This window comes from Hemicordylus capensis, chromosome 3 (assembly GCF_027244095.1).
Source record: "Hemicordylus capensis ecotype Gifberg chromosome 3, rHemCap1.1.pri, whole genome shotgun sequence".
NCBI lineage: Eukaryota > Metazoa > Chordata > Lepidosauria > Squamata > Cordylidae > Hemicordylus > Hemicordylus capensis.
Window position 1 is genome coordinate 24,652,918 of NC_069659.1, and position 14,754 is coordinate 24,667,671.

At 43.8% G+C, this 14,754-nt stretch overlaps 1 protein-coding gene across 7 annotated transcripts in view; it reads left to right on the forward strand.

Annotated features, from left to right (window-relative positions):
* CNTN5 (contactin 5) overlaps nt 1–14,754 on the forward strand; it is a 1,193,410-nt gene that overhangs the window by 1,146,023 nt on the left and 32,633 nt on the right. For 6 of the 7 annotated variants that reach the window (XM_053307214.1, XM_053307213.1, XM_053307217.1 and 3 more), the window contains one exon: nt 8,766–8,875. In XM_053307214.1, coding sequence (XP_053163189.1) covers nt 8,766–8,875 — 110 coding nt within the window. Of the gene's footprint in view, nt 1–8,765; nt 8,876–9,887; nt 10,089–14,754 lie in introns of those variants that run through there. The other variant, XM_053307219.1, reaches the window with a different exon arrangement.

The following is a 14,754-nucleotide window of genomic DNA, read 5'->3' on the forward strand; positions in this document are numbered from 1 at the left end:
CACCTTACTTCCCACCATTATGTGTCAACCCACCTTTAGATATGCTCCTCTGTCAAATTTCTCTCCAGAGAAGACGACTTACAGGCTGTTCACACAAGCAGCCCTACCCAGGTTTGTGCAGCTCTTCCTGGATAGGGCTGCTTGTGTGAAGTACAGGGAGTATGGCCGATCCTGCTGCTACCCGGTAGAAGGGCATGAGTGGACCCTTTTACTGGGGATCCCGGCCATGTGTCTGCTTGGGCTACCTGCAGAGCTGAGTGCCTGGCTCACTGGGGAAGCCTCCAATGCACCGTGCTCCTTGCGTGGTGCATCATGGGATTTCTGGAAGCCATGCAGCATTTCCCTGGCCTCAAGAACACTGGGCTACTCACCACAGTAGCAATTGTGTGTGCGGCAGCATGGTGCAGCACACAACTACAGAGGATAGTGGGGGCGGGGTAGATATACTCCTGCCTTCCCCCAGCCTTCCCTCGCCATCAGAGATTTCAGTTGTGTGAATTACCTTGTAGTCTTGTTTTCCAAGTGGAATCCTCCATAGCTTTCCATTCCTCCGGTGCATCTATATTTCCCTCCTCTGCATTACTGACAGTCACATGCAGAATTGGAACCAAAATTCTCCCAAAGTGAAACTTGAAAGAGAATCTCAGGGTTCTTCCTAAGGAGAAACATCAGAATTTTTTCTCAGGTGGTGCTTTTTTTAGCAGCTGTATCACACTGTTGGTTCATGTACAACTTGTGGTCCAGTAATAATAATAATAATAATAATAATAATAATTATTATTATTATTACTACTACTACTACTACTACTACTACTACTACTACTACTACTACAAAAAGCAGCTTTACTGGGAACAGCCTATATTCTGCAACGATATCTATAACCATTGACAATAAAATTCTGGCATCCCAGGTCCTTGGGAAGGACTCGATGTCTGGATAAACAAACCAGTCAATAACACCTGTCTGACTGTGTAAACAAGAAATAATAATAATACTAATAATTTGCCCCCAGTGAGGCACTACCTTGGCGTGGTTGTGGGGCTTGCGTGCTCTGAGGAAGGTGAAAGCTATGCCAGAGGTCCAACCATACTGGACAGGTCTCACCAGAGGAGCCAGACAAAGAGTGCCTCTCCCATCAACAATATGGTGAGACGTAACTTTAATAAATCTATACCGGATCGGTTGTCGCCCGGGTCAACAAGGACCGCGCCAGGTACTGGAGTCCCTAGACATCTGGTGGCAAGTGGGCAACAGGACTCAGGATCTTCAGTTGAGCAACCAGGGCTGAAGACAGCAAAGTTACTGGAAGAAAAGTCGCTTAACCGAAAAAAATATACGAAAAATGCCAACAAGGAAATAATGATCTGCTATTACAAGTCTGGTCCAACTAGAAGAGCTTATTTAAAAAGAATGTACCAAATCTGGAAAGAGAAGCATCCAGACACAGAAATAACAGAACAAAGGCTAGCAGACCAGAGAAGATTCATAATAAGAAATACAGTATTCACAGGAGTTGAGCTGGAAGAACTGCAAAGAGCAACACAGGCTCAAGATATGGAAGAAGAATTACCACCAACTGAAGAAGTTGCTCAGGCGCAGGTGGAGGAGGTGTTGGAAATCGAGGATGCCACTGTTGCTGAACTGTTTCAAAATCAAAACCAGGCAACCTCCCCTTTGCCTTCACCCCAAAAACCCAAATGCTGTTTAACAGAAAAGCAACAAGAACTAAAGCAAAAAATAACTGAGCACATGAACCAAACAACCACCAGGGTTCGACTTCCAGCTCTAAAAACAGTTGCCAAAAAAAAACTTGCTCAGGCATTAAAAGATGTCAATGCTGCACTTGCAGAAATAACAACCAATAATTTGCAAGAAACAAACCAACTAATGTACAGTGCAGCAACAATAACAACACAAGAGCTTGGATATAAGATCAGCTGACCTGTCAAAAAAGAAAGCAGTACATCACCTAAATGGAAGATTCGATTAGAAAATAAAATCTCCAGGCTTAGATCAGATGCTAGTAAATTGAAAGATATGAAAGACAAGAAGCTGAAGATTGAAAACACCAAACAGTATCTGATCCAAAAATACCACCTAGATTCAAGGAAAATTAGAGAAGTCCTGGAAATAATAAAGCAGCAAATAACAGCAGTGTCAAAGAAGATTAGCAGATATGAAGCCAGAATTACACAACACAGGCAGAATCTCCAATTCCAGTCGAATCAGAGACGTTTCTACCAAAGCATAGAAGGAGAAACTGCAAGAAACCTAGAAACACCAAATAAAGAAGAAACAGTGCAATTCTGGTGGAAATTATGGGACAATCCAATAGATTATAATAAAAAAGCAGGCTGGATGAAAGAGGTCAAAAAATGTAACCAACAAATGCAAGATCTAATAATAACACCAGAATTATTAAGTGAAAGAGCAAAGAAAATTAAAAATTGGACCGCGCCAGGCGACGATGAACTGCATGGCTTTTGGTTTAAACACCTAACAAGCCTTCATAAACAACTATCAAAACAGTTCAATCACATTATGAAAAGCGGTGATATTGAACAATGGCTAACAACTGGGAAAACTCATCTCATCATGAAAGACCCAGCAAAAGGTGCAGTTCCAAGTAATTAGAGACCGATCACCTGCCTGCCAACCATGTTCAAATTATTAACTGGAATAATAGCAGATGAAATCATGCAACACTTATTAACTAACAAACAGCTTCCAGTTGAACAGAAAGGAAATTGCCCGAACACCAGAGGCACAAAAGACCAGCTGCTGATTGACAAAATGATTTTAGAAAACTGCAGGAGAAGAAAAACAATTCTAAGTGTTGCATGGATTGACTACAAGAAAGCCTTCGATTCATTGCCTCACACATGGATACTAAAATGTTTAGAAACAACTGGTGTCAGCAAAAACATTCAGATATTTATTAAAAAAGCAATGAGCATGTGGAGTACACAGTTAACAATCAATGGCGAGGCACTTGGACAGGTTAGCATTAGAAGAGGCATTTTCCAAGGGGACTCACTATCCCCTCTGTTGTTTATAATCGCCATGACCCCAATTTCACAAATACTAAACAAAACAGGCCTCAGATACCAAACATCTAAAACATCCAGTAAAATCAACCATCTGCTGTACATGGACTATCTGAAGTTGTATGGAAAGTCCCAGTCAGAAATCGAATCACTGCTAAACACTGTCCGTATGTTCAGTAGCGATATAGCAATGGAATTTGGACTAGACAAGTGTGCTGCATTAATAATGAAAAGAGGAATAATAACAAAAACAGAAGGAATAGAACTGCCCAATGGAAGCAAGATCAAGAACCTGGAAGAGAAAGAACATTACAAATACTTGGGCATTCTCCAGGCTGATAACATCGCACACACTGAAGTTAAAAGAAAAATAGGAAGTGAATACATCAGGAGAATTAGAAAAATCCTCAAGTCCAAACTCAATGGTGGGAACACCATACAAGCCATAAACACCTGGGCTATACCTGTTATCAGATACACTGCAGGAATAATAGACTGGACCCAGGCAGAGCTAGAGATGCTAGATCGTAAGACCAGGAAAATCATGACCATCAATCATGCTCTGCACCCCCACAGTGATGTTGATAGGCTATACCTCCCTCGCAGCTCAGGTGGAAGAGGAATGCTGCAAGTCCATCAAACAGTAGAGGAGGAGAAAAGAGGCCTTGAAGAATATATAAGGGACAGTGAAGAAGATGCACTTCAAATAGTCAAGAACGAGAAACTATTCAACACCAATGAAACAAAGCAGGCCTACAAGAAAGAACAAGTCAAGAACCGAGCAGAAAAATGGAGAAATAAGCCCCTGCATGGTCAATATTTGCACAATATAAGTGGAAAATCAGACATCACCAAGACCTGGCAATGGCTTAAGAACGGCAACTTGAAGAAAGAAACAGAGGGTTTAATACTGGCTGCACAAGAACAGGCACTAAGAACAAACGCAATAAGAGCCAAAGTCGAAAAATCAACAACAAACAGCAAGTGCCACCTTTGTAAAGAAGCAGATGAAACCGTGGACCACCTAATCAGCTGTTGTAAAAAGATCACACAGACTGACTACAAACAAAGGAATGACAAGGTAGCAGGGATGATACACTGGAACATCTGCAAAAAATACAAGCTACCTGTAGCCAAACATTGGTGGGACCATAAAATTGAAAAAGTTGAAGAAAATGAAGATGTAAAATTATTATGGGACTTCCGACTACAAACAGACAAATATCTGCCACACAATACACCAGATATAACTGTAGTCGAGAAGAAAGAAAAACAAGTTAAAATAATCAACATAGCAATACCAGGGGATAGCAGAATAGAAGAAAAAGAAATAGAAAAAAACACAAAATACAAAGATCTACAAATTGAAATTGAAAGGCTGTGGCAGAAAAAGACCAAAATAATCCCAGTGGTAATTGGCGCCCTGGGTGCAGTTCCAAAACACCTTGAAGAACACCTCAACACCATAGGAGCCACAGAAATCACCATCAGCCAATTACAAAAAGCAGCTTTACTGGTAACAGCCTATATTTTGCGACAATATCTATAATAACCAACAGTATTGATGATAAAATTCAGCCATCCCAGGTCCTTGGGAAGGACTCGATGTCTGGATAAAACAAACCAGCCAATAACACCTGTCTGACTGTGTAAACAAGAAATAATAATAATAATTTGATTAAGACACCTAGTTCCCTTTCACATGTACTGCTGCCCAACCAGGTTTTCCCCATTCTGTTATTGTGCATTTGATTTTTCTTACCAAATGCAAGACTACTTTGAGGCTGTTCTCACAACCAGCCTAACCCAGCCTGTGGCAGTCCAGTCTGGGTTAGGCTGTTCTTGAGAAGTGGTGGGATCCTCGTGGATCCCTCCACCTCCCACTCACCTAACCCTCCTAAATAACCCAGTTGTTAGCACCCTTAACCCGGCTGCCAGGTATCATGTGTCTCCTCGGGCTGAGTTCAGTCTGAGGAGCCACAAAGATGGGTGCATAGAGCACCTGTCTGACAGGGAAATCCCCTATGCATTGTGGGATGTCTGGAGCCCGGAAAAACAAGTTCCAGACACAGGTCCCTCCGCCCTGCTCCAGGCTTAATGGAGCTTCAAGGAGCAGGGCTGCCCATGTGGGAGTGTGGAGCAAACACCACCTTCACTTTGCTCATCTGTGAGGCCCCTACCTACCTGCACTCCCTGGCTATCTTGAGAATCACCTCATTGTCTCTGTCAAAATCTGTTACCCTTGCACATAATGTCAGCCAGGATAAACAACTGTAGTTAATAAATATCTCCCACCCTAAGCTATCTCAAAGTGCTGTTGTGCAGATATATTGGAGTAGCCCATATGTATCATCCTGTACTTCTTGGAGGAAGTGTGAGATATAAATATGAGAGAGAAAATTAGTACATTTTGCTTCATGAATATGAAGAAATGTTACTGTCAACACGTTCTCTTCTAATATTAGAAAAAAAGAGTATTGTAGAATATGTTCAGCATGTCCACAAACAAGTTAGCAGGCATGTCACTTACAAGCAATGTATCATAATTACTAGTATCTATTAATGTGTAAATACACCAGAACTCTCTGACTCTGTTACACCCCTCAGTGATATATAGCCCCTTTCCTCCTGTCTGCCTTTCACCTGCCTCTGAATACAGAAGTGGTTTATTTTGCTGTTCTACTTCATGCCAAATCAGATTATTCTTTCTCAAAAAGCAGCCATGAGGAGCCACAGTTAGTCTGTGGTCTTGGCACACAAAGGGGAAAGAGATCCCTTTTGATCCATGCCATGACACCAATCCAAATCACTTCCCAGCACTGCAAATAGATGTGAAAGAAAAAAACTATGGACACAAAACTGCCCTTAAGTTTTCCCCTCCACAACTAATTGGAAGTTTGGGAGAAGTGATTTAATTTTGAGTATCAATGCAATGACAAAGGGTAATCCCTCCCCCATGCCCTACTTGTATTCTACCGTGCTTATAGTCTGGAACCCAACATCTGTATTCAGTATTTGAAGTTGGTTACAGAGGCTTCTGGGACACAAGTAGGGCAGAAAATGCTGACACTGGCAAGTTCACAAAGCACACCTAATGTCAGCATAGCCATCCCAGTGTGGAAATCGGGCGTGTGGGTGCACTCCAGGAACCAGTGGTTCAGCCAGGCCACTGGTTCACTGTGACATCTGAACCTGCCCGTAATATGGCACACCTTCTAGAAACTTGGGTTGGCATACCTGTTACCCCACTTCCTGGAAACAAATGACCTGCTACATGAGCCTGTCTGCACACAGCATTTTTCCCATCTGGGTCCCCCCATCACCTGAAATTACAGGAGTGGCGACTACAGAAAGGCCTTTTAGGTCATGGCGCCAAGGGTAGATTAAGTTTTTTGCTGCCCATAGGAAAAAGGCTTTTGCTGCCCTTTTACCTTAAACAAAAAAGGTTTGCCTTTTTTATATATAAGGTAAAAGGGGGAACTTTCTCCTCGCTCAATCCACCCTTGCTGCAGCCGCCGCTGCCCACAGAGAGGAGTGACAAAATTTGAGCAAGGGCCAAATTTGCTGCTTCTCAAATTTTGCCACCGTAGGCAAATGCTTACTCTGCCTCTCTGTTAATCCAGCACTGCATGGTGCCCTGACTGTGGAATGCTCTTTCCAAGGAAGCTCACCTAGCACTGATCCTTATGCCATACATACAGCAGGCAAAGGAGTTTTTGCCAAGCACTCCAGCCTGTGACCCAATATTTCATTGAATTTTGTATTGCATTTCTATGGATTTTCTCTTGCTGCTGTGTTTTATTTCTGCTTTTATATCTGTTATATGCTTATTGTTTTATGTAGCTCAATCCCCTGCTAACTGAGCAAAGAGGCACCTTTTAAAAGTGGTGATACTCTTCTATTTATCAGGCGGAGAGCAACTGGCCCTATCCAACCCCAGCACAGCATCCCTCCAGTGGCTGTTGCTGGTGTCTGTCTTATGTTTCTCTGTAGACTGTTAGCCCTTTGGGGACAGGGGTCCATCTTATATTACTTTATTATCATTTTCTATGTGCAAACCGCTTTGAGAACTTCTGTTGAAAAGCAGTATATAAATATTCATTGTTTATTTGCTTGTGTGTGTTATCTTTTACTGTACACCGAATGGCAGCTTAGAATTGGTTTGTCTGTTTTTAAATGAAACTTGCCAATCTCTGTGGGCCTTCATGCCCTTCTCTGGGTGCCCCTCTCCCCACAGGGAAGGAGGGTGAAGCAGGTGGTGGCCAGACATAGATTTTTTTTCTGCCATTGGTGCTGCATGTTTGCAACACCATCTTCAAAGAGGTGCACCTGGCACAGTGTGTGTGTGTGTGTGTGTGTGTGTGTGTGTGTGTGTGTGTGTGTGTGTGTGTGTTGGTGGGGAGGGATCAAGAATCATTTGCCCCCCACAAAAAATCCCTTTTATTTTTCTGGTTACTTTGGCTAATTCATCTTTAATCAGCCTGTTCTCCTCTAGTTGATTATTATTCATCTGCTGTGTACTTTTCCCTGGTAATTTTATTCATGCCCCCTTCTAGCATTGGACAAGTGCTATGTTGTTATTTGTGCTGTGCTGTTATTTGTGTTGTAAACCGCCCTAAGCCATTTTTGGAAGTGCAGTATATAAATCATAGATAGATAGATAGATAGATAGATAGATAGATAGATAGATAGATAGATAGATAGATAGATAGATAGAATAAAATAAAATAAAATAAAATAAAATAAAATTTGTAGTATGGTTATTTGAAATGGCTGCTAACATGTTTTTTGGGGGAAAGCAGTGACGCAGCGGGGAAATGCTTGACTAACAAGTAGAAGGTTGCTGGTTTGAATCCCCACTGGTACTATATTGGGCAGCAGCAATATAGGAAGATGCTGAAAGGCATCATCTCATACTGCGCAGCAGGAGGCAATGATAAACCCCTCCTGTATTCCACCAAAGAAAACCACAGGGCTCTGTGGGCGCCAGGAGTCGAAATCGACTTGATGGCACACTACATTTAGAGTATAAATGCCCTCTTATCACAGATCTGGTGTTCATCATGATGACTGGCAGTTGTCAGGAAATATTCACCTGCATAACAATTGATCCATATATTAAGCTGTCTTGTACTGAGACAGACCATTGGATATAACTCAGTATTTTCTATACCGACAGGCAGTGGCTCCTCAGGAGTGTCTCTAAAGTGTGTGCACACACGTTTTTTGATGTCTGCTCAGTTTTGATGCCCGCTCAGGTTGACTCAGGAGGGCCCCACTCTGAATACACATGTGCACCCACTGCCTTGATACTGCCACCCAGAACAAAATTCATCCCGCACACAGATGAAAAAATACTAGGTCTAGGCTGGTGCTTTTCCTGTCCCTGTTTGGAGATGTCAGGGACCGAATCCAGGACCTTGGGCATACAAAGCATAGGCTATACCACTGAGCTATGGACCCACCCCCCAAAAATGTATAGTAAAGACAGCATTGGACTTTGGAATAGCTCTTCTTTCTGAACCCATCTGTTAAAAGAATATGATGGGATATGACATAAATAAATGTAATAAAAATAACTCAGGACAGTTGTGAACTTTTTATCCTGAGCAATAAGATAGACTAAGTGGAAGTCTGTGGCAGATTCAGCTGTCATATTTTGATAGTTACAAGCGGTTATGGCTGAGCTTTATTATTTCAATTTTTTCTTACTGCAGAACCCAGCGCTGCTCCTACTGATGTCAAGGCGACAGGATTGTCTGTATCAGAGATGCTTGTTGAGTGGAGGCATAGTAAAGAAAGCCTAGGAAGACCTCAGGGATTTGAGGTATCAATATGAAATATATACTGTATTAGAGTTTGTTTTTGTTTTCCTAACTTCCAGTTCTGCTAAAAAGAATTAATAAAACTTCGGTCCACATTTTAATCACAGACGTAACAGAAAGAGAACAAGCGGTTAGGTTGGTCTGGCTTACCCTTGTAGTCCAAGTTCAGATGTCATGGTAAATCATAGTTTAGCATTGTGAGAACATACCACAGTAAGCTGAAACACACATTTATTTATTATTTATTACATTTTATATCCCTCTCTTCCTCCAAGGAGCCCAGAGCGGTGTACTACATACTTAATTTTCTCCTCACAACAACCCTGTGAAGTAGGTTAGGCTGAGAGATAAGTGACTGGCCCAGAGTCACCCAGCAAGTATCATGGCTGATTGGGGATTTGAACTCAGGTCTCCCTGGTCCTAGTCCAGCACTCTAACCACTACACCACGCTGGCACCACATGTGCCACCCTCTCTTTCACTCCTCTTTCACATGCAAGGGGAAGAATTTTAAAGCTTCCATTTGCTGTTTGTAACAAACCAGTTTCCTGTTTCATCCAAAGATGAGAAACAAAACCACAGCTGGTTGACAGATCAGATTATCAAAGCAGATAATTCTGATTTAATATCCCAGTTTGTAAACAACCATAGTTTGTACAAATCAGTTTCCCATATTCTGATGAAATGGGAAACTGGTTTGTTCTAAATGGCAAACCAAAGCTTTAGCTTTATCCTTCTTATGTGAAGGAGAAGGGAAGATGAGAGGGAGCATAAGAGCCTAAGGCTCACTAGGGTGTATTCTTGTAATGTTTAACCATGGTTTAGCTTGTAATGTTAACCATGGTTTAGCATTATGTTGAAATCAAACTATAGAGTAAGGGTTCCTAGAGAATGGGTCCCTGCCTTCTATGGCCCTTGCATCTGCTCTCCTTTTTGCATAATACTGTTAACTAGATTGTTTCCTTGTGGATTGTTTCTTCCATTATTATTTGCTTTTCTGTTTTATTGATGAAAGTGACAGGGTGGAAATATCCTTCATGACCCACTTGGAACTGTGAGTCTGATGCATTTTTGGCAAATATGAACAACAATGTGAGGACCATTAACAGCAATTTGTCCAATTTCACAAGCACCCTTGAACACCAGCCAGTGCTACAATGATATCACTCATGGTTTATGCAAAGGTTGCTGTAGGCTGGCATTACCTCTGATGGTTTTGTCACTAATCCCCTGACCGTGATTTTTAAAAAATAAAAATGCTTTGGATGTTTTTAAAGTGGAATTGTCTTCCTTGATCTTCCCAGAGCTGTTACACTCTCAAGGAGAAACCAGGATGAATAGCAGTGCTGAAATATAGCAACACCTCTGTCATTTTATTTTTTCTGGGACTTATAGGCCCCATTCAGATGTAGTGCCAAATCTCAGTTAAGCCAACCTGTGGTTAATTTCTGAAACCAAGAATTTTGCTGCAGATGATTAAGCAATGCCAGTTTTGCTTCCTCCAGCTGCTGGCCAGAATAACTCCTCCCTCTTCCTAGGCTCTATCCCAGCAATCTCCATTCCGCTTGCATTGCCAGACCGTGGGCATTGCGTCAGCATGTCAGTCACCCAGCAGCTATTGGCCATGATGTAAGAGGGGATGTGCTCTGTGTGGTTGACTCTTCTCAGCATCAATTGCCCGCTGTTGACCGGGAAAAGACATTTTAACTGTTTCCTGCCACTCCTTATAGCAGTGGCTTTCCCAGATTCCTAAGCTACATAGCCATGCATATGCACCATTAGTGATACCCCAGGATGGCAAATGGCTAAGGGGATCTTGGGGTAGAAGCACAGAAGACTCACTGAGAGATGGGAAGGAGGGGTGGTAGGTTAGTGGGTAGGTGGGTGGGAGAAGGGATGGATCAGTAGATTTTATGCCGCAACAGAACTGCACAGCTGTTACCAACATCTAAGCAGTTCTCAAGCACACCCGTTGTGGGTGGTTCTGGGACCTGTTAAGGCATTGCGTCAGCAAGTGCGTGCCACTTTCAGTCAGGAGGAATAATCGGGATTCAATGTACCCTAGTTTAAAGAGCAGGGGGGCTTGGTAGAATTAGTGCAGGCTCCCTGAATTTGAAAGGGCTGTCATTAAGACTCCCCTCAGCAGGGATTGTGGTGCAAACCCATACCCAAACATTCAAAAGGAGCCTACAACCAACAAGTGGAATCTCCCTTGGGTGGGGAGGAACAATTGCAGCATTGCTGCACATAGGTTCCAGTCTGCATGGTTTGACAGACTGCAGTAAAACATCCGGGGGGGGGGAATTTCCCCCATGAGGATCCTGTGTACCCCTTCTTTTAATCTCCCTTGCAAAGAAAAATTGTCTTCTCCAGTTTTATTTATTTTATTAGACTTGGGAAGGGACTCGGGGGGCCCTCTCTTCCTCCCTCCCCTGGGAAGAGAGGATTGGGCCCCTCTCTTTCCACCTATACTGGTGAAAGGTAGACCTAACTTGGAGATCCTGCCCCATCTGTTGGGAACTCCTTTTTGCATATGCACCCATTCATTGTTGGAATAACCGGGGGGGGAGGTTCCTCAGTCCCCGGAAGGGAAGGGCATGGAGCACCTGCTAAATTACCTTCCCGGGGTGATGGGGTTGCAAGAAGATCTTGGGAGCATAGGTGAAGTACAGCTGGCCTGAAAATCCTGAGGATGACTCCAGAAGATTGCACACACAATTCAAAAGTGGGGTCATCTTATTTAGGAGAAAGTTCCCTTGGCAGCAACAGATTGTACTGCATCATTCTAGGTGACCTCATAAAAACAGGGGCAGGCTCTTCCGTGATAAATGTATGACCAATATTGCCATTTATGATAGGTGCCAGACAAGGCAGTAATTTGTTACCTGTGCATGTGCACTTTAAATATACATGTCACATTCAAGCATGCTGAACACCTCATGTCCTGGTGTCCAGTCAGACCACACATGAAACTCTTTCAGCAGTATAGGCTCAGAAATAGCTTCTAGGTCCATGAAAGGGTTTCTTGCATACTTGCCTCTTCCTCTTTCCTTGGAAGCTTCCACATCCATTTCAATAGGAAATCTAAGTAGAGGTCCTCCATGCAAGGCCTTACTAAGGGGTGAATTGTAGAGTGTCCAAGCAGTCCAAACATTGATCATTTGTAGCACTAACAATCCCCCAAACCAATCCACTCAGAAGCAAGACAGGCTTTGCCCTTAAAAGCTCTCTGAACCCTTGGTTTTTGTGGAGGACCCTGCTATCCCACCAGACTAACCCTGATATCCCACCAGATGAAAAGCCCTCTGGTTCTCCTGCCACCAAATGGGCTTTTGGTAAGGCTGCGTCCACTGCAACAGCCCTTCCAGTAATTAAAAAAACCCCAAACCAAACCTTAGTAGAGTGGAAAGGCCTATAGGCCTGGGGTAGAGAGACAATCAACAAGCTCTTCTATATTAACAAGAAAGTTTTTACTGAAAACAAAAGTTCCAATTAAAACATTACTTTATAGAAAATCACAAAATAATACGGAGCAAGTCAGGGTCACAACAAGCTGTAGGCTTTTTAAATACTGCTCAGTTCTCTCAAGGTTCTCATTCATTCTTTTTCTGGCTGACTGGCTGGGCAGACTTCTCTGCTCAGGGGATATCGCACAGGTCTAGGGCTCAGTCCAGCCTGGCTACTCCCACACTTTCAGTGATTTAAGCTCTAAGTCCTGGCTTTCTGGCTGGGCAACTCTAGCAGTCTCCAGCAACCACCAGTTCTCTGCTTCCTTAGTTCTCTCCCAGGCCAACTTTTCTTTCCAGGTTTTACAGGTTTTCTTTTCAGGTTTCTCTCTCCACTAGCCTTTTTGCCAGCTCTTCTTTTGCAGACTCTCTCAGCCTGACTCAACTGGACTCCAGCAGCTCTTCTCCAGTAGCTCTTCAACCCAACTCAACTCCAAAACTCAGCTGCAGCTCCTCAGATCCACTGAACTTCTCTCAGCAGACAGCTTCAGGTCTTGTGGTAGCAAGCATGACTTGTCCCCATAGCTAAGCAGGGTCTGCCCTGGTTGCATATGAATGGGAGGCTTGATGTGTGAGCACTGCAAGATATTCCCCTTAGGGAACGGAGCCGCTCTGGGAAGAGCAGAAGCTTCAAGTTCCCTCTCTGGCATCTCCAAGATAGGGCTGAGAGAGATTCCTGCCTGCAGCCTTGGAGAAGCTGCTGCCAGTCTGTGAAGACAATACTGAGCCAGATAGACCAACGATCTCACTCAGTATATGGCAGCTTCCTTTGTTTTGTTTTGTTTTGTTTTATTTTATTTTATTTTATTTTAGGAAGGACAGCTGGTCTTGTGGTAGCAAGCATGACGTCCCCTTAGCTAAGCAGGGTTGCTTATGAATGCCTGCAACCTTGGAGAAGCCACTGCCAGTCTGTGAAGACAATACTGAGCTAGATAGACCAATGGTCTGACTCAGTATATGGCAGCTTCCTATGTGCCTATGTGACTGACTCCCTCTCAGACTTCCCCAAAATATACACTTCTTCTATCCCATCAGTTATTCATTTCAGCCAATCAGAACTCAACAAACATTCCCTCCATAACTTAAAATAATTTTTCCCTCTGAAGTCCAACTGACAGATTTTCTAAAACCAAGTGAAACAGAAAAACACAACTGAATCTTTGACCCTGCACCTTCTTCATGCATAGGGATTTGAAAGCACAGAAATCCTTTGTACAACAATGCAGATTTAACAATATGTACAGTTTATAATTCATTTATGTGAGCTTATTTACAAAAACAAAAAACAAAAACCAGGAGGTCTAGGCCTCATTACTTCACAGTTTTCCTATGGCAGCCCAGGGCCACAACCACAAAACCCCTGCCTCTAGCCTCCCCCCATATGCCAGCACACATGCCCCACTGTAAATTTATCAGTGCCATTAACAGAAACACACATCATGCTCATAAAGGAAGATTGTCTTTCATTAATGAACTGAACCAGTTCAAGAGGGGGTTAATCTAGTAGTGTCCCTGCATTAGCTTCAATGGAACACTGTGCCCAAGTGCAGCATCTGAATCTTTTGCATTTAAAAAATTCAGCTTGTTCGTCATCTCACAGCTGTCTTTCCTGCTGTTGGGGAAAGGGGAAGGGGAATGCTCCCTGGTATATCTGCAGAAAACTCATCTTATTGCCTGCACTTTTCTGCCGTTCCTCTGACTCCTCTGTGTTGGCACAGGGGCAGCTGCTGTGTGTGTACAGTAGGGGTGTGCACGGAACCGCCAACTGTGGTCCGGCACTGGGGTGGGGGGGTACCTTGAAGAGCAGCGGGAGGGTTTACTTACCCCTCCCGCCGCTTTCCCGCTTGGCGCCGTAATGTGCACAGTAATTGGGGTGGCAGAACAGCTCCCTGCCGCCCCTTCCCCAACGTTGCTTAAAAAACCTCCCAGGAGTCCTTTGCGCACACTCGTCTCTGTGATGTGCGTGCGCAAAGGACTCCTGGGAGGTTTTTTAAGCAACGTCGGGGAAGGGGCGGCAGGGAGCTGTTCTGCCACCCCAATTACTGTGCACATTACGGCGCCAAGCGGGAAAGTGGCGGGAGGGGTAAGTAAACCCTCCCACTGCTCTTCAAGGTACCCCCCACCCCCAAACCGGACCGCCCAGGTCCGGACTGGTCCGGAGGCTTTTTGAATGGCCTCCGGACCGGTCCGGGCCCATCCCTAGTGTACAGAAATCTGTTTATGTATGTTTGTATGTAGGACTTAATGATCGAAAGGGAGGCCTGAGCGGCTGGATCAGCCGCCCACATGACTGCCGGCTCCATCACAGAGCCAGTGGGGGCTGTGGGAATCAGGGGCGCATGGCCCCCGGAAGTTCCAGGATGAGACTCTGGAGCA